This window comes from Cynocephalus volans, chromosome 12, assembly GCF_027409185.1.
Source record: "Cynocephalus volans isolate mCynVol1 chromosome 12, mCynVol1.pri, whole genome shotgun sequence".
Taxonomy (NCBI): domain Eukaryota; kingdom Metazoa; phylum Chordata; class Mammalia; order Dermoptera; family Cynocephalidae; genus Cynocephalus; species Cynocephalus volans.
In genome coordinates, this window is record NC_084471.1 from 11896636 (window position 1) to 11916925 (window position 20290).

The window sequence follows — 20290 nt, forward strand, 5'->3', positions numbered from 1 at the left end:
AATAATTTGGGAAACACACACAACACAGAATAGGAAACACCATTCAGCCCCCACACGGAGGGGCCTTGAAAGGAGCCATTAGATGAGCTGGTCTCAAGGGCCCTAGCAGCTCGACAATCCTGTGATGCAATCTGGCCAAGCGTGTGAGACTCAAGATGCAATTTGAGGGGAAAGGAAGGAGGTAGCGGGAGGGAAACCAGCTTTAAGGAACCGAGAACGCGGCCTAGCTTGGTTGAAAATATGTACTTATGCCTTCACCCTTTCTGTGTCTAAAGACCACCCTGGAACCTTTGCTTCCGGAGGGTGCTAAGGGCCTGCCACTGGCCTCCTGAGGAGCGCTGTTTAATGGCGGCCAAGGGACCGCGGCGACATCCACCTTCAGACTGGTTCCAAGCACATTCTGCTTCTGTGTTAACACATCAACTGTGCTCAGCCAGAGACGGTGAAAATATTCGGTTCAGAAAATGCACCTCAGTGTGAACCGAGTGTAGCACAGCGTGCTTTAACGTAGCAGGGACGTCGCCGCCTGACCAGCTCCTTAGAGAAAGGGACATGTCGCATCCATCATGGCTGCCGACGAGAGCGCAACGAGAAGCAACCGAAAGGAAATGGCGCCGGGGCGCGGGGCCAATCTTGGCGGCCGCAAGGCGGCGGGGCGACAGGGCCCCCAGGGACCTTAAGACCCTCCTGGCTCCTGGAGACCCTGAAAACGGACGACTGCAATATGGAGGGCGGCCATTGTCCTTGCAAAGCAACTGACACAAGCAGGCCCCGGGTTCCGTCCCGCGGTCGGAATCTGACAAAATCCTCTATTCTCTAAACGGAATGAGTTACGCACACTGCGCATCTTCGCAACAGTGGGTCGGCTAACGACGCAAGGAATGTTACGTCGCACCGGAGGCTCTTCCCCCCACCCACCCCACGTTCTAGTTCAAGAACTGTACGCCCGCTCCGTACGTTGTTTTTCTTCTACCAACCTCAAAACGCGCCCGCTTCCGCAACTGACGTAAAGTGCTCCCGAGAATATGCGTAGTGTCCCACTGAGCACTTGAGCGATTCCGAGACGCTGTTTACGTATCATCCCCGACGTACGTAGCGCTAAGTTGGAGCAGTCTCAGCGGCGGCCGCCATTTTGTGCAGTCGCTGGGAAGGAAGGAGACGCCTAGACCGCGGCACTGCCGGGTTTGAGCGTAGCCAAACCTACCCGCCGTTTTTATAACCCCGATTCTCTGTGTTTTGCTCCCGTCTCCGACGAGAGAGGCGGCGACGGTGGCGTCTGCGACGGGAGACAGCGCGTCGGAGCGAGAAAGCGCCGCGCCTGCCGCCGCCCCAACAGCGGAGGCGCCGCCGCCATCGGTCGTCACCAGACCGGAGCCGCAGGCCCTCCCGAGCCCGGCCATCCGTGCCCCGCTCCCAGATCTTTATCCGTTTGGGACCATGCGCGGAGGCGGCTTTGGGGACCGGGACCGGGATCGTGACCGTGGAGGGTAAGGGGGGAGGAGGAGAGGAGAGGCCTTGCGTGTGCGTGGCGGGAGCTGCTTCTCGAGGAGACCGAGACTGCGGGCCTGGCGGCGGCACTCCCGACCCTGAGAGGCGTAATAGCGGTTTACGCGCGAGCCTCGGCCCCGGGGTCGCCGTGGGCCTGGCGGGAGGGGCGGCGGCTTGGCGACGCCGGGCCCCCCTTGCGGACGGCCGTCGTGGCGCGGCGCGGCCAGGCCCGGGGGGTGCGGGAGGGGCGGCCTGGCCGCTGCGGACCCGGCCCGGGCCTCGCCTCGCTTCCCACTTTCGAGCCTGGCTGCTTCGAGCAGGTCATTTGATCTCTCCAGGCCTCAACATCCATCTGGAAACCACCGGTGTTCTCGTTGTGGGAAGAGACGAGTTCATCTAGGAAAATCTGAACACGAAATGGCTTCCGTCACGTTCTCTCTCCAGAGATGATTGTTAAAGGGACTAGAGGCTGAAAAGCCACTTTTCTTTTTAAAATTAGTTTTTGATGTCCTTTGGTCGTATTTTAAATAAGCCGGAGGAAGCACATTGGAATGTATAAAATTATGAAATTACTTGCCATCTAAATGGTCGTGTTTGGGAAAGGGCAAGTTTTTATGGTCGTTTTTGTAGTTTTAATTTTTTTCATGGTCCGCTCTTTTTTCTCTGATTGCGCTGCAGCAGTAGCAGTATCTTCCCGGCCTAGCTAGAAAGTTTTGATGAGGTTATGCCACGGTTACTCGTTGGAAGTTAGTATGAGATTAAACTTGAAGTCCTCCCAGATATTGAGATTAAAATCTCAATGTCGGGTAAACGAAGATGTTACTTTAGAGATTTTTTATTTGTGCTACCACTTTTTTAGTAATCAAAGTGGTATCTCTGTATAATGTGACGCCATTTCTTAGTATGTATGACCTTGGGCAAGATTCTTAACCTTTGTGAGCCTGTTTCCTCATCTGTAGAAGAGAGAAATAATTGCCATTATTTTTCTGTGTTCTCCGGAATTAAGACATAGTGTCTGTAATTGCCTCGTGTTCTGTTAGTGATATTCTCTTCAAACATTTTTGTCTTTTGTGGTTCACATATGTAAGTACCAGACTTTCTAGTCACAAACACTTCAATTATAACTTAATTTGCAAAATAAGAATTATTTTGATTTATGCCTTGTTAGCAAGGAAAATATTGGATCTCCGTGTTAAATTTGGAGGGCTGGAAGTGGAATATTTGCTTAATGTTAAGTAGTGTATATAGCTAAGTTTAGAAGTCAATTTCAGTGTAACCACTTAGAAAAAGAACTTAACATTGTCTAGTAAAGTTAAGAATGTCCAAGTAATTTCTCTCTGAGCTTTATGCCCTAGACTCTAAAGCCTAGAGAAATCCTTGCACATGTGCCTCAGGATCTATGTACAAAAATATTTATACCAGCATTGTTCATAACAACAGAATATTGGAAACAGCTCATACCTCTGGATGAACTGTGGGTATTCATACAATTGAATATAATACAGCAGTGAAAAAGAAAAAAAAACTTGCATCAACGTGGATGACTCACAAACATGTTGAGTAAAAAAGCAAATTGTGGCAGGATGACACATGTAAGGATACGTACAAATGTGACAAACTATAGAAACCAAGGGAATGGTTAACAAAATTCAAGGTAGTAGTTATGGTGGGAGTTGTAAATTTGGAATAGGCGCATGGAGGCTACCAAAGGTACTGAAAACATTGTTTCTTTACCATGGGTGTTTGGTTTAATACAGTGTTTCCTTTCACTTTATATATGCTTTAATAATAAAAACAATTTGAAAAGAGGAAAAAAAGTGAATTACTGAACCATATTTAGTTTATCCTGTATTGACTGAATATCAGGTAACTTTTTTTAAAAAAAAAAAGCTTTAAAAACTCATTTCAAACAAAATGGCATTTTTTCATAAGGTCTAACTCTACTTTCTCTGACTCTGCTTTCACCATGAAATTTTCTTTATGATTTGAGTTGCTATTTTACTTGTAACTGAATGCTACAGAGCTGGAATGGATTATTACTTTGAAAAGGAAATGGATGAGGTTACTTGTGTGTACCTGTAGGGTCCAAAAATGATATGTATGTTTAAACTAGTATGGTTTTGGCATGTTAATACGAATTTTTAAAGCTGAGTTTATTGCAAAGCCAAATTAAACAGTTATTACTGACTCATTTTAAAATATTTAGTGAGGAGCATAGTATACCATAGGATATGTGCATAGTTAAAGGATGGCATAGATATGCTCAAAAGTTCTGCAAAGGTAAAAAGCTCACTTGAAATTTTGAGGGCATTAATTATAAACTTGGAAGACAGCATATTTTCTAAGAACCTTGTATTTTGTATTTTATCTTTAGTGTAGAATAGAATAGTATGTCTTGGATAAATAGCCAGGGCAATAAAGAGAAGGGGGGAAATTTTTTTTAAATAAGAATGATCAGCTTAGAATGAATCTTAAAAGGAACCTTACTTTTTAAAGTTTTATTTTCTCCTAGCTCCTCGGTTTAGGGTTTGGGTAGCATTGGGATGCAGTTGTAACAATGAAATAACACCACCTAGGAGCCACATTTATATGAACTAGGTTGACAAACTAAAAATTGGGTTTTGGTTAGTTTTTCTTTGTGAGGCTGGACTTTCTATTTCTGGAAGAGTACCTTATTAGAATTATGTTAGCTACTTCGTACCAATCCAAGTGGCCTTTGGTCTGTTCAGTATTGAGCTTGAGAGCATATTAAAGGTGTCATGGATATGGGTATCCCTGTAGGCTTTTCCTGATCTTGGGGGTTTTGTTTTGTTTGGGGTTTTTTTTGGCAGCTGGCTGGTATGGAGATCTGAACCCTTGACCTTGGTGTTATAACGCCAGGCTCTAGCCAACTGAGCTAACCAGCCAGCCCCTTTTCCTGTTTCGAGTCCTAATTTATGTTACTGGTTCAGCAGTAGTATAAATGGAATTAGCCAAGTGCAGCCTTGCATGTAGATCCCTGATGATCCCAATACAATTTCCTGCCATCAGTTTTTATATGATTGTATTTGCAGAAATGACTATCTGGATCTTTAAGCCAAAGAGTTCTTTCTAATGCTTTGAATTGCAGGATACTGAGGTCCTTTAAAGTGGTACAGCCACTACCTATTATAAAGTGGAACTTTCCACAAGATGATGTCATGAGTGGGTTAGTGTAGGGAAAAGAAATTAAATTCGGTACAGTGTTTTACAAGGAGTAAGGAAAGGAAATGCGATGAAAAAATACCATATACAGTTTGTATACCAAAGCTGTGCACTTTACATAGATTGAAATAGGAAAATGAAGGCCATCTTTGTGTTAGCATTCTTCTAGGAAAAGTAGCTTCTAGCTTCTTACGTTTTAGGTTTGGCTAGTGGCCTTATTTGCATTGTAGTTGAACTTGCCTTTTGTAAAAGGTATATAAGAGCAAGAAGAAATTGATTTTAAATAGTTCATTGAATTTGAGTTTCAGAAAACCTTACTTAGGAATTATTAATGGTTTCTTCTATAAATTAATAGTGTCTTTGCCTGGGAACCAAAAGGAGTATAAGGTAAAAGTGGAGACAAGGGGGAAGGAAAGGTTGTAAATCTTTGTTCTGGCTCTTGTTTCATTAGCATAAACTAAAGATGAAGACGAGCCCACCAGCCCTTTACAAATCCCATTAGTTTTCCTTTACAGATTAGCAGACAGTAGGAGTGCTGTGCTCATCACAGTACAAAGGGGAAAGGGAACCCAAGAAGCTGTTGCAAGTTTGGGGGACTTGACTGAAGTGTGTTTTTCTCCCTATCCACGATCTTGCCCTTAATTTAAACTTAAACTTGTATCTTCCTTTGCCTACATGTACGATTACAGAAGAATAGAGACTTCTCTTTTATTTACTTCATTATGTCCAGCACCACTTAAAACTACCTGGTACGTAGTTGGTACCCAGTAACTTTGTTGAATGGAAGTAATAAAATTTTTTTTTTTTTTTTTTTTTTTTTTTTTGAGGGAGGCTGGTAGTATCCTAGTAGTCCATCTTTTTGCATGTTTTTATGGCACATAAGATAAATTGCTTTAAAATACTAATGAACTAAAAAATTTTGATGTTTCTAGATTTGGAGCAAGAGGTGGTGGTGGCCTTCCCCCAAAGAAATTTGGTAATCCTGGGGAGCGTTTACGCAAAAAGAAGTGGGATTTGAGTGAGCTCCCCAAGTTTGAGAAGAATTTTTATGTGGAACATCCAGAAGTGGCAAGACTGACTCCAGTAAGTTTTTTGTGTGTGTGTTTTGTTTTTTTAATACAGATTAATGAACTAAGTAGACATACTGGCCAGAATTTACTGGTGTACTGTTGTTGCTGTTTCATGTTTTATTCTAGGGTGGTGTATTACTTTTCTTAGATTCTTATTAAGACTTCTGTTGGGCCGAGCCCGTGGCGCACTTGGTAGAGTGCTGCGCTGGGAGCGCGGCGACTCTCCTGCCGCGGGTTCGGATCCCATATAGGAATGACCAGTGCGCTCACTGGCTGAGTGCTGGTCACGAAAAAAGACAAAAAAAAAAAAAAAAGACTTCTGTTATTCATGAAAGGTACCAGCTTAAATATGTACCTGTATTGCTTAGTTCTTATTTGTTGATTACATTTCCCAGCCTATTTGTCATACATGATTTTAACTGTGTATTGTATATTAAGTCCTATCTTTATGAAGTAAAATAAATGTAAAATATTGGCACTTTTTAACCTAATTGTGTTTGTTTAGGGCTCTACCCATGAATGGTTACTTATTGAGAAGAAAGTGTAATGGGAAAAGCACTTGTGCCCAGGTTCCACATTTCTCCCTCTTTGTGGGTCTGACCTTGGGCAAGTTAATTACTCTTTCTATCTGTTTTCTCCTGTGAAATTGGACCTTTTAATCACCCATATCTTTAATTAACTGACAAGGTTAGGAGGGTCCTCACAAAGTTGAAGTAATATGAGGGGTCTTCAAAAAGTTCATGGGAAAATTCAGATTATCTTTTTTCTTTGGCGGCTGGGGATCCGAACCCTTGACCTTGGTGTTACCAGCACTGTGCTCAAATGAACTGAGCTAACTGGCCAGCCCCCATGTTTACTTTCAATTCTGTCTTTCCACAGACTTTCTGAAGTACCAGTATGAAAGCACTATATAAACTATTAAACATATTTGCAATTGTAACTATGGATTGGATAATAATTGTTTAGCTGGCTTGTAACAAAGTTTTGAATGTTTAGAATAAATCGTTTACTAACTTGTCTTACCTAATTTTCTTCCATAGTATGAGGTTGATGAGCTACGTCGAAAGAAAGAGATTACAGTGAGAGGGGGAGATGTTTGTCCTAAACCCGTGTTTGCTTTCCATCATGCTAACTTCCCACGTAAGTGTTCTTCCGTCCAGAATCTTAGTTGTTAAATTTGTTTGAATAGTAAACATGGGTAATAGGTTATTTCAAGGTTTTGTCCCGGACTTAGGATCCTGTTGAAAAGGCAAGTGGAAACCTTTCACAAAGGCAGATTATTTTATGTAATAATGGTTTTTGAAGTTTTTTAAAACATGCTCAATGTTAGCAGTAAAAACCATATTGGTGCATAAGAGATTTTTTTTAATGCCCATCTGTTCTCCAATTTAGACTGAGTATTTGTTTTTTTTTGTTTTTTTTGCATTCCACTAGGGTTTTACCTATGCCTTTCAGAAAACAGTAGAATGGAATTGCTTTCTAACTGGATATAATATGAACTCGGCCAACAATAAGTGGTTACCATGTCCCCATGCCTTCTTAGATGCTTTAGGGTAGTGGCTTTCAAATTTTGGGTGGTGGTGGAGGTGGTGAGGAGTGTAGATGGCTCTGGTAGCATCCTTCTTAGAGGAAGCAATGAGCTGTTAAGAGATTGAGTAAATAAAGAAAAAACACTTTGCACATTTATAAAGCTGGGTAAATCTTGCCTTCAGTGATCTTAATAGTTTTTAAAAACTCTTTTTGTCTCTGTTCTTGGTTTTGCTTAAAAGCAATAACATGTTAATTCTCTTACAGAATATGTAATGGATGTGTTGATGGATCAGCACTTTACAGAACCAACTCCAATTCAGTGCCAGGGATTTCCATTGGCTCTTAGTGGGCGGGATATGGTGGGCATTGCTCAGACTGGCTCTGGGAAGACATTGGCGGTATGTACCAGCAAGTGAAGTTCTTTGACATTGTGGTAACTTACTTTGCTATTCCAATTGTCGTATATATTCTCAGTTCTTCATAAAAGTATAAGTCAGATAGTGTAGGTAATATTTCAGCTTTTTTAACTATCAAATATGTGGGAGCATTTTATGTTCAAATTTACATTGTTCATGTTTGTAGCAGTGGTGAGTTCTGTTTGTCACTTTCCTATTTAGGCATTATTAATTAATGTGATAAATTAGAACTATTATGATACTTAGTTTTTGTGTAAGACTGTCATTCTTTTCTCCTCCAGTATTTGCTGCCTGCAGTTGTTCATATTAACCACCAGCCATACTTGGAAAGGGGAGATGGCCCAATTGTAAGTGTTTTTGTTTGTTTGTAATTGTAGGAATAACTACAGTTGAATGATTATTGTGTTTCAGACACTGTGCTTTTACATACATTATCCAGTTTAATTTTTAGCCCCATACTCCATATCTGGAATGCTATTATCTCCATCTTACGTGCAATTAAATGACTGTCCCTAGGTCACATAGCCATTAAATGGCACAGCTTGAATTTAAACTAGTCTTTCTGTTAAACATTGTGCATTCTGCCTTTGTATATAGGAAGTGTGGAGTATATTCAAGTGCAGTTTTTAATTGCTCAGTGATGCTTTGAGGGATACCAAAGAGATATGAGGTGAAGTCCCTGAATTGTGGGTCTTAAAATCGGGTTGGAGATATGTATTCTTTGGGGTTAAATAATACTTTTGTAAATGTTTGTAGGGCGATGCAGTTCTCTGGTTTGATCATTTTCACTTTTGTCATTTCCTGTGAGATTTTGAGTGGTAGTTTCCAAACATTTTCATATACACTCTTACCTGTCATTTAAAAATTGAACTTGCAGTTGTCATGTACTCATATTTATAAATATGTACATTGTTACAGTATGTCTCAAAATAGTCACAAAAAGAAATAATGCATTACTTTGCTTTATGTAATGTGTAGTGTATTTAATATAGCTAATAGAATTATCTTTATTATCATTAGCTGATCTTTTAATGGATCAGTACAGAGTGAGGTTCATTATTTTAGTCTTGATTTTGTATAGTTTTGGCCAGATTATATACAGTTTTGTCAGATTATATATGAATTGTTTTTGCCTAATGTATTTGGCGAAGAGCTCAAACTAGACGTTAGAAGAGTACCGGCTCTGCTGTTTTCTTATTCATCTGTGTTTTTTACTAATACTTAAACCATGGTTTTGTTGCAGTATTTTAAAGCCTCTTGTTTGCTTTGTGAGAGTTGTGAGTTAAAACTAGATAATACAATCTGTAAACCCACTTAAATAGTACATATAAATTGCGATGAATCATGTGTCAGAGTAAAACAAATGATGAGGGTTTTAGTATTATTCCACATGCTAAATATTAAGTTCTAATTTTCCCACACTCCACTAGTGTGTACATTTTATATTCTCTAGTCTCCCAGCCCCTGGCCCCCCATCACATATTTTGAAAGTACTTGATTAGACTATCAGGAAAGAATTTGATTACTTTTTTTGTACTTTGTTGTTGTAGGTTTGTGTGTGTGTGCGTGTGTTTGTTTTTTTTAATTTGGGATGGTAATCTCAAGTGTTTTTTTGTTTCAGTGTCTAGTTCTGGCTCCTACAAGAGAGCTTGCCCAGCAAGTACAGCAGGTAGCTGATGACTATGGCAAATGTTCTAGATTGAAGAGTACTTGCATTTATGGAGGTGCTCCTAAAGGTCCCCAGATTCGAGACTTGGAAAGAGGTAACAAAAAAATATTTAATGTATGCGAATTATTAGTTTATCTTACTTTACCAAATTCTGTGAATGAGATTGAGGAAATAGTGGGTTCTTATAAAGAAAATCTAGTATTTTCAATAGTTTAGAAATTCGCAGACATGCTTAAAATAGCTATTTTGAAAAAGGAAGTTTAACATGGCTGGAGACTTCATGAAGATTTGATGATTATACATAAATTCTTCTTATATCATGCTTTTGTAGGTATTGTGTTAAAATTTAGCTACTTTTCTGTAGCATGTTGAGTACAGACAACGAAGGCGGTGGTTCTTTGTTTGCTGAGGCTTGGACTGTATAAAGAGTTCTTAATAGGCTAAATCTTTAATTTCATTTTAAAGGTGTTGAGATCTGCATAGCTACTCCTGGACGCCTGATAGATTTCCTGGAGTCAGGAAAGACAAATCTTCGCCGATGTACTTACCTTGTACTGGATGAGGCTGACAGAATGCTTGATATGGGCTTTGAACCCCAGATCCGTAAGATTGTCGACCAAATTAGGGTGTGTAAAGCTAATACTTAGCTATCTTTATACCTTTTGAAGGCCCCAGTTCTTTAGCTTGAAAGAATGCCTTTCCTTTTCTCATAGCCTGATAGGCAGACATTGATGTGGAGTGCAACCTGGCCAAAAGAAGTCAGACAGCTTGCAGAGGATTTCCTTCGTGATTACACACAGATCAATGTAGGCAATCTGGAGTTGAGTGCCAACCACAACATTCTCCAGATTGTGGATGTCTGCATGGAAAGTGAAAAAGACCACAAGTATGAAACTGATTTTATTGTTTTACTGATAATGCTGATAGACCTTTCCTAATAATCCTCCAAAATTAAAGTGTTAGATAAGTCAGTGTTTTTTGAGACCTGAAAACATTAAGAGCATGTCTAGCTTTCTGATCATCCTTTATATCATTCATCAGAGCTTTGTGATTTAAGTCAAGCTTTGTGATTCTGGATCCTTGGATTTGAATCATGGCTCTGCTAATTACCAGCTATATAATTTTGTACAGGTTTACCTCTTGGTGCCTCATTTTCTGTGAAATGGGGATAATACTACCTACATCAGACTTAATGTGAGGATAGTACAAGTTAATGTTTCTTAAGAACATATAGCAGTCAGTACCTGACTCAGTGCTCTGTATATGTTTATGAAAGTTTTTAAAGGGGGTAATGTGTAGCTTTGGGAGTTGGTAATTGCAGACATATCTTCTACGTAATATATAAGTAGATCTTTTCTGGGTGGTGACTGCATTTTGGTCATGTTTTCAGATTGATCCAACTAATGGAGGAAATAATGGCTGAAAAGGAAAATAAGACAATAATATTTGTTGAGACAAAGAGACGCTGTGATGACCTCACTCGAAGGATGCGCAGAGATGGGTGAGTACAGCACCAAGGTAATTAATTAGCCTCAGGTTTCATAGTGAGAATTTTTAATTTGGTATTGCAAATGTATACTATTTCAGTAGGGCCTAATGTGCACTTTGCTCTTTAAATGAACACAGCTGTCTATTCATACAGCCTAGTTAAATGTTACCAAATTTACATGACAGCATTTCTTTTTAAAGCTTAATATTCCTCTTTTTAAAAGATATCTAAAATGTTGGTCACTTTTGTTCTAATAGTTGGCCAGCTATGTGTATCCATGGAGACAAGAGTCAACCAGAAAGAGATTGGGTACTTAATGGTAAGTTCAAAACAGCATTGTCAGTAGATTTTTTTACCCTAAACAAATGCCCATACTCTATTTCAGGAATTGGCAAACTTTCTGTAATGGGTCAGATAGTAAATATTTTGGGCTTTGCAGACTAAACGGTGGTCTCATACCACAGCTACTGAGGTCTGCTTTTGTAGCACAAAATGAAAGGCCTGGCTGTATTCCAACAAAACTTTATTTGCAAAAATAGGCATCATGCCAGATTTGACCTGCAGGTCGGAGTTTGCTCTAGCCCTGCTCTAATTAATTGAATATTGAGGGCACTTTTAACATGTCTTCAAGGTTCATAATGCTGGCTCTTTACACTTTTCCATAACTTACACCACCCTTTATTTATTTAATAAGTTCTTTAATTTTTTCTTTCTGATTATAGAAATAATTTTCCCTTGGAAAAATTGACAGTAACTGAAATGCTTAAACGAAAACATTCCTTAATCATTAAGTCATATTTTAGCATATTTCCTTCCAGTCCTCTTTTCAGGACTACTCTTTTGGGAAAGCTATTAAAGAGGCTGTATGTAAGAAATAATATACATGCATCTTAGGGGGGAAATATGGTTTCTCCTTTCATCCCACGGCATTTAAACTTGTCTCCTCCCCTCCCCTCCCCCCCCTTTTGGTTTTGTTTCATTTGGGAGATAACTTTAAGGGAAAAAATTCTAGCTTATGTTAGTTTTGTTATAAATTGCTGCACCGTTTTAATCATACTTCATTGCTAATAGAGGTAATTTTTCCTCTTGTCCCTCTACTAAAGACGAGTGTAGTGAACATTTTCAAAAGAATTACTCTGTCTTACATCTAAAGAGCTTGGTGTTTTCCAACATCATTACTTGGAATTTTAACATGGTAGAGTAAACGGGCCAGATAGTTAGGAATGTTTATTTGATTATTTTTAAGACATGTCATTTAGTATTGGTTGTATAACTTGACTTTTATGGTACCTTTTTTTTTTTTTTTTTAAACAGAGTTCCGTTCTGGAAAGGCTCCCATCCTCATTGCCACAGATGTAGCTTCCCGTGGGCTAGGTTTGTATAGATAGGTGTCTCTGTCAATGGTATATGTATCTTTTGGTTTAAAGATTGGTTTGTCATTTCTAATTTAGAGTCGCATATACATGTGTTTAGATAAATATTTGAAAGAGAAGAGTACAAGCATGAGGCCACCCTTCACCCCATGATTTTTTTAAACTTGGGGGTTTTGGGGGGGTTTTTTTATGGTTTTTTTTTTTTTGGCTTTTGTTTTTGTTTTTAATTTTCAGAGTCTCTTCCTGCTCCTAACAAACAGGCTTTGGTCTGCAGCAAGGCCTAGGCATGACTATTCAGTTAGAGAGAGAGGAGACATTGAGTTGAACAGCTCAACTTCTTCCTAATTTTGTTCTGTTTTCTGGCTGGATAGAATGAGCCTGATTGAACCTAGCTACTGTAAGCCAGTTTCTTCAGTTACTCTTTTCTCTATACCAGTCTATCTGTACTAGATATATAGAGATCAAGTTCCATTAATGCTTATTAAATGGGATTTAATAAACCTATAATATGGTATCATTCAGCAATTAAATCTGCATTGCCCAGTTTTATTTACTGAAGTAAAATTATCATGGGCACTCAGCTATCCCTTCCTCCTACCCATACTTGTATCATAGATGTGTTATCCAGTTTAAGGACTTAATTTGAAGATGATCTTTTGCAGTTTTCCACCCGTTATGACTTACGATATGTATGGATATCTTATGGTACTTTAGTACATCGTTCTGAGCTAAACAGGTCTAACAGGTTAGAAAACGGGATTATTTTTCTTATAAGGACATCTATAAATTATTGACAGATATTTGATTTCTTGCCCAGTAAGGTGAGAAGTACCATATTCCCTTATAGTATTTAATATAAAAAGAGAAAAGTATTCAAACGAATACAAAAGTGATGAAGCCTTTTGATCCATTGCACTCATCATTCCCTCCTTCAGAAGTGGTGACCTGCAGCCATGACGGAAAGTTGTCTCTGCCCTCTGAGGTCATGTCTGGATCTGTGCCTTTAGAACTTGGGCCTGTTGGGAGAGGAAGTGGAGGCCTGAAAGCAGTTTACATAAAAGCTTTCAGTAATGGTGGTTTTTAAACAGGCTTGCTATGTGCTGGTAGCTTCTTTGTGCATCTTGCCTAGACAATTAAAAATATTTGTTCCACGTTCCCCAGCATTTCTAAACCAAATCAATTGGCTACCATTAGAATACTTAGACTCTTCATCCCACCCCCACTCATCCAAGTGAGGGGAAAGGGAAGGTACCTGAGTCTGTTTCTTGTTACTCAACATCAGTGCTTGTTTTGGGCCCCTTTGTTTGCTGCCTTGTAAAAATCAAAAGGAGGGAGAAAACCCACCAAAATGGCAGAATTCTGACCAAGGTCCTACAAGATCCTGGAAAGTGAAGGCTTCTACCTCATAGACAGGGGTGCAATTTTCAGCTGAGTCATCTGGTCTTTTTTCACTTCCTGTCAAGCGATGGTCTCTTAAATGTTCCCTTCAGGTAAGTTCTTTTATACCCCTAATTTTATAATAGTCATCCTCAGGCAACCACTACTCCCTTTTCACTGGGATATTTTTTATTTTTTTGTTTTAAACTACACACTGTTAAACTAAAAGTATTGAATTTATTTTGTTTTGTTTTTTAACAGAAGCTTTGATATCAGCTGCAGATCACACAGTACATGGCCGAGGCAAATCTACATTGGCCCGAAGCAGCTCTAGATGAGCCTGTTGGCTAGTCTTAGTTTCTCCTAATTAGCGATTGGTGATTCAGGCCATGTCATAGGGCTTTTTAAATGAAAGGTTCTTATCCCAGGCAGCTGGCCAAAACATTAACTTTTCAATTTCTTACCCTGCTACAGCATCTTCTGTAAAGGCACCAAGATAATATAGTAGTGCGCAAATAACATCAGGGCAGGCTTGACTGGAGAAAACCAAATTCTGCATTTGCTCTTATGTGCCCTCATCCAGTTATGTGTGCGCACACAGGACACCTTTCTAGTATGAAGAACTTGCACCATGTGTCTCCCGTATTGAACCCTTCTAGAAATACTCTCAAGAATTAGTATCCAAGCTGTTGACTTCAGCCCCCAGTCTGGGTAGGAAAGCAGACTTCTGTGCATCCAGTGCAGTAATTCACCTTGCTCTGCTGCCCATGGTCATATACAATGTGATCAGTTAAGAAGCATTATCCTACTTCTGAAGATGTCATGGAATATAATTCCCATTTCCCCCCATCTTACATTCATACTGGCCCTATAAATTCATTTTTTCCCTTTATTGTATCAGTCACCCTAGCCAGAGACTCACGCTGCCCCCTGTGATAAGTGCCTTCTCGTCTTTCTGGTGTGATTCAGGACTTTAGGGGTCAGTAAAGACCGAGGAGCCTTTATTGTAATAAGAAACAGACATAATGCCCCTTCTTCACAAGCCCCGTGACAATAGCTGAATTTTTTTTTAAATCATCTCCCCTTTCCCCCCTGAAATTAATCCAGTCTGGGCAATAGATGCAGTCTGACCCTTTGGACGTAACTTACATTTTTTTTTATTAATTTTTTTCTACAATCACCCCAATTATCCTTGGGGGAGGCGTTGGAGGACCTGAAATTTTTACCCGAACCCAGGTTCTCCGGCGCTTGGCAACCAAATGGGGCTACAGAGAAGCATCTAAGCCAGTTCACAGAGCGAGCGTGTGTGGGGACTTCTCACTGCCACGGACCCTTGATGCATGCTCCCCGCGCTCCAGTGGTCCCGTGTCAGAAGGCGGAGTTTTCGAAAGGAGGCCGCCAAAAATAAAAGGCAAAGAGACGGGATCGGCTGCAGCGGTTTCCCAAAGGAGGAGGGAGTGTGCATCGGTCTGGTAACAAACAGAGAATGTTTTTTAATTATTTATATCACAAAAATCTGTGTTTTATCTAGGATATTTTCTGAATATTCTTTGTAAAATGCAGATTTTTTTTCCACAAAACATTAGGATTCTTTGTTATATTCTGAAATTTGTTTGTTTAAGTAGGTAAAAATATATATATACATGTAGCTAAAAGCATTACACTAACATTTACATACTTTAAGCATTAGGAGGTTATTTAGCCCAATTCCCAGCAGCAGACAGAATATTAAACTGTCTCAAGGTTTCATGGTTTTTCCCACATTCTTTGGCTATTAATTTATTTTCCCAGGTCACATAGATAATCTTTGATCATTGAAACAAGTATTGAGTTAAAATAACCTTGAGTTAAGGAAAAAACCTCATTTGGCAGAAGCTGGGCTTGGTAGTACAGTGAAATTTTAGTGTAATGTGCTCTTGTGGTAATGGAAAGGGGAAAGGTAATCTGGATGTTTCTGCAAAGGAAAATAGGTGTGTACTTAACAACTTAGGCTCTGATCAGTTTTTTAAAATATAAGAGCAAAAAAGAATTAACCTAAATGTTTTAAGTGTCCTTGAAAAAAATGTAGTAATAAGTATATGAAGCTCCTTTTTTTCATTTTGCTCTGTGACTGGTTTAAAGGTAAGTTTGTTACATTGTTGGTAGATTTTGCCAGGCTTCTCCCAACAGAGTAGAAGTGATTTGGCCTTGTAACTTAACAGTGGTTACCTCTTTCTTTTGAAAAGAATAGTACTGGAATTTGCCAGTCTGAAGACCAATCTTGGTGCAACTCCTGTCAGTATATTGGTTAAAATACAGAAGAGGCAGGAGTTCAGGTGGTTGGATGGGGTTCCCTTAGAGTGTTACAGCCAGTAAAGATGCCATTTCCCATGCATGTCCCAAGAATCACTAATCCTCTTTTACTCTGTTGGGATGAGTCTTTTTTTGTTCCTCTTCAGAGTGGTTACTAACTTCATATTCTCTCCTCTTGCTGTCATCTGCATTCGTGCTTCCCACCTGTTGTTGGCATGTCCTTTACCTTCTCTTTCCCTGCCACATCAACCTACACGCTGACTCATCATTGACTTTGAAGATGTGGAAGATGTCAAGTTTGTGATCAACTACGACTATCCAAACAGTTCAGAGGATTATGTGCACCGTATTGGCCGAACAGCCCGTAGCACCAACAAGGGCACTGCCTATACCTTCTTCACCCCAGGGAACCTAAAGCAAGCCAGAGAGCTGATCAAAGTTCTGGAAGAGGCTAATCAGGCTATCAATCCAAAGCTGATGCAGCTGGTGGACCACAGAGGAGGCGGCGGCGGAGGGGGTAAGGGTAAGTCCTGGAGTTTTCCAGGTACTGCCAAGGTATCTTTTCATGTTCATTGTGCCTTGTTTTTAAATCCTGTGAAGGCTTTAAGTATGTTGCTTAATAACAAAAAACAGTGCTTAATACTTTTCATAGCCTCTTCTAAGTAAGAAAATGTGAAGTTTGTCATGATTGTCCTACTTTTGCAGCATAATACTTCTATAGATAATAGTCCAAAACTGACCTTTGAATTTTGAGGTACATGGTACATGTTCAAAATTAAACTAAATTGTGGTTGCTTTTTAATAACCTTCAAAAAGCCTGGTAATAAATTATTAAGTTTTCACTATTCCATATGGAGACATCAATAATTTTACACCATTTTATGGTGGTAGAAACTAAGGCATAGCAGTTGGATCTACACAATTGCAAAATACACTAGGATCTGGGCTTCCTGACTCCCGGTTTGGTATTGTAAGATTGTGTTTCTTGGTCATCCTCAAGTTAAAGGGCCTGAAAGAGTGAAAAGTTGAGTATCTTTTAGTGTTTTCAATTTTTATGTTTGAGTATGATCCATTAAAGAATAAAATTATGGGTATATTTTTGAAGTGCTGATTTGGAGGCTGGCCTAGCTAAAGATCAAGGAAACGTGTTATGTTGAATACTTTTTGTACCCAGTAGAGTGTTCACATGAGGTTCTATTTGGATCTATATCTGCATTAAAAAATTACTTCTATCCTCCCTTCAGGAGGTCGTTCTCGATACCGGACCACTTCTTCAGCCAACAATCCCAATCTGATGTATCAGGATGAGTGTGACCGGAGGCTTCGAGGAGTCAAGGATGGTGGACGGAGAGATTCTGCGAGCTATCGGGATCGTGGTGAAACCGATAGAGCTGGTTATGCTAATGGCAGTGGCTATGGAAGTCCAAATTCTGCCTTTGGAGCACAAGCAGGCCAATACACCTATGGTCAAGGCACCTATGGGGCAGCTGCTTATGGTACCAGTGGCTATACAGCCCAAGAATATGGTGCTGGCACTTACGGAGCTAGTAGCACCACCTCAACTGGGAGGAGTTCACAGAGCTCTAGCCAGCAGTTTAGTGGGATAGGCCGGTCTGGGCAGCAGCCACAGCCACTGATGTCACAACAGTTTGCACAGCCTCCAGGAGCTACCAATATGATAGGTTACATGGGGCAGACTGCCTACCAATACCCTCCTCCTCCCCCTCCCCCCCCTCCTTCACGTAAATGAAACCACTAATGTGGTAGTGACTTGTGCTGAGTTAATTACATTTAAAGGAACGCTGTCTTTCCTTTTTTTCCCTCCTCTTCCCCTTTTCTTTCATTTTCTTTTTTATTTTTTATCTCCAACCATTGTGATTTGTCTTTTCATGCAGATTAGTTAGAATTCACTGCCAGATTTCTTCTGCCCACCAAAATGATCCAGTCTCTAATACCAGAGTTTGTCAAAGTATATATATATATATATAGCCGACTGGAAGAGATTAATTTCTTCCCCCAACTTCTTGCATGTTGAGGATATTTGAGCTATTTTTCATCTTAAAAGAAAAAGTAAGATATTAGGCCATTTTGTGGGTGCCCATTTTTTGTTGTCCAGAGTTGGGAGGGAGGGTGGGGGGAGGGTTGAATTGTTCTGTAGAAGATGGCATCTGTGCTTTAAATTGCTCTCATTACTGGGTTAGAAAACCAGGAGGGATTTCCCTGCACATTTTCCGTAATGCTTTTTAATGTTTCTCAAGCTGGATCAGGGTTCCTCGGGCCTGATGAGTTTTTAAGACAGTGCTTTAGCTGATTGCTTGTTAAGTACATTTGACAGTTAAAAAAAATTACTAATTGGTTTTGTTTCCCTTACACTCTGCTTCCCCCCCCCCGCCCCCTCCCCGCTTTTGCCCTCCCAGTTTTTGAAAAATAACCATTTTAGCGTCAGGTTAGAAATTGAAATGCTGATTCTGAGTTTTAAGTGTATCTTTTAAACCAAAAACCACAAGTGTTTATTGCAGTGGTTAAACTGTAGCATCTCAGCATCTGGATGGAAGTTGCCTATTCTCTGACTAGGGACCATCTGTGAAATTCATTTTCCAGCCAGACAGCTGCTGTGAGCGAGTGGATATAAATGCTCACTGGAAACTTACTTTATTAACCAGTTGAGTATGCATTCACATGCAGTGTAAAAAGCACCTTTAATTGTAAACAGAATATTCTCAAAATGGGCACGTTTTCTTTTTGAACTCATTATTTGCAGTAGAGAATAAAAGCAACTCTTTATCAGCTACGTCTGACCTTTTGGCCAAGTTAGCTTGATCAAAGAATCTTAAGAGTTTATTAAGAGCTTTTATTCTCTTCATACCCTCTTCTCTGCAGTGCTTTGTAACAGCTTCTGGATGCAAATTTTCTTCAGCATCCTTTTGCACTCAGCTTTTTACAGGTAGGTAGTGCTTAAGAAAAGTTATGGAGGACTAAAGCCTAAATCCGTTTTACTTTTCCTCCATCTGAAGGTAGGTGAGTTCATCGTATTCATAGTAATACTGTTTTTCCTAGACCTCATAGAGCAGATGGGCCTGGAAGAAATACTTGAGGTTTCTGTTTTTGTTTTCCTTTTTAAATTCTTCAGGGAGAGAGAAGGGATGGTTTCTGAGGGGTTCTGAAAGTGTGATTCAATGTGCAACATACAGGTAGGTTGTCAGCATAAGCTGAAATATGTGCATGTAAAAACTTTGACATCCTTTATTTTCTACTTTCTTCTTCCTTTACTTCTCTTTTTGTTCCCCATTTTATAGAAGTTGAGGCCAAGGGAGGATGGTAGGCACAGAAAAAAATGTGGCAAAACTGCTCTGTGCTTTCAAACCAAAGTGCCCTCACCCCCACACAATTTATGTAAGCACTGGCAAGTCTGTTGTGGACATTTCTTCTACAATCAAATTGTGTTGTTTTTTTGGTTTTTTTTTTTTTTTTTCTTTGAACATAGAGGTTCCACCACAGTTGTACTACTCTGTTGCAGCTCTGAAAAGCATCCGTTTGGGGGAAAGGTCTCTGGGCAAGTGAGCAGAATTTGAATTGCTTGTTTCCCTTTTTCCACCAGGGACATAGTAATCTTAAAATCAAAATAACAGCAAATTCCATATCTCAAAAGCTATTGTGGCCTGAGCACAGCTGAAATCTAGCAGTTTCTTCTATATAGCTCTAGGGTAACTCTTCTGCCTCCATGTCTGTCACTCTTAATTCAGGTTCTGTTGTTGATTCAGAACATGAGTAGAAGAATCCTCATTTGATGCTAGTTATTGCATTTGTGGTTGAAACTCACTTAGGGAAAGGGTTTCAATATTAAGCTATGGGATACTTCTTCCTAATCCCTCCTTAACAATTCATTGTGTGGACTTCTCTCGTCTGAAAGGTTGGTGGCTTTTGCTTGGGATCAGTGCTCTCTATTCATGTCCTTGCTGGTCTCTGAACACATTCCTGTTGTGTTATGACTTGAAAAATTTGTAGATGTGTGATGTTCAGGCAGAGGATGCTAAGAGCAATGTTACTATTCTTAGTTTGTAAATTGTCCTTTTGATACCATCTTGTTTTCTTTTGTAGGTATAAATAAAAACACTTGACAATAAGGTGTGAAGTTTTTATTGATTAAAAATTCTTCTTTGAATAGATCAATGGTACTTCTCTTAAAATAGTTTTTGTTTGCTTCCTAAGGTTGGGGGTGTTGGATTGACTACTCATATTAGCACCTAAAACTGAAAGAAAGGTGGGATTGATTGGTCCAAGAATTTGAGTCACAAAATAAGGCAGGATACCTACTGGTAAGGGCTTGGGCATCTCTTTGCTCTTCAGTAAAATGGTGATTATGCTGATGATACCCACCTAGGGTGGTTATTGGGGTTGAGGTA

The 20290-nt window shown here is 39.8% G+C and overlaps 1 protein-coding gene across 2 annotated transcripts; it reads left to right on the forward strand.

The window, feature by feature from the left end:
* The first annotated feature begins 1196 nt into the window (after positions 1 to 1196).
* On the forward strand, positions 1197 to 20011 carry DDX17 (DEAD-box helicase 17). Of its 2 annotated transcripts, none has more exons than XM_063074989.1 (13): positions 1197 to 1487; positions 5604 to 5754; positions 6782 to 6881; positions 7536 to 7669; positions 7969 to 8034; positions 9309 to 9450; positions 9822 to 9982; positions 10070 to 10242; positions 10747 to 10857; positions 11103 to 11164; positions 12160 to 12219; positions 16168 to 16410; positions 17132 to 20011. In XM_063074989.1, the coding sequence occupies exons 1-13, from the start codon at positions 1438 to 1440 to the stop codon at positions 17635 to 17637; spliced, it is 1959 nt and encodes a 652-aa protein (XP_062931059.1). In that variant the 5' UTR covers positions 1197 to 1437; the 3' UTR covers positions 17638 to 20011. The 2 variants fall into 2 exon arrangements, with proteins under 2 accessions (XP_062931059.1, XP_062931060.1); XM_063074990.1 differs by having other exon boundaries at positions 16168 to 16404.
* The last annotated feature ends 279 nt before the right edge of the window (positions 20012 to 20290 follow it).

Bases quoted from the DNA above. Each gene is read 5' to 3' on its own strand.
- DDX17 (XM_063074989.1), top strand. From the start codon at position 1,438: ATGCGCGGAGGCGGCTTTGGGGACCGGGACCGGGATCGTGACCGTGGA. The intron at 5,755-6,781 runs GTAAGTTTTTTG...TTTCTTCCATAG, and splicing joins AAGTGGCAAGACTGACTCCA to TATGAGGTTGATGAGCTACG. The intron at 11,165-12,159 runs GTAAGTTCAAAA...TTTTTTAAACAG, and splicing joins AAGAGATTGGGTACTTAATG to AGTTCCGTTCTGGAAAGGCT.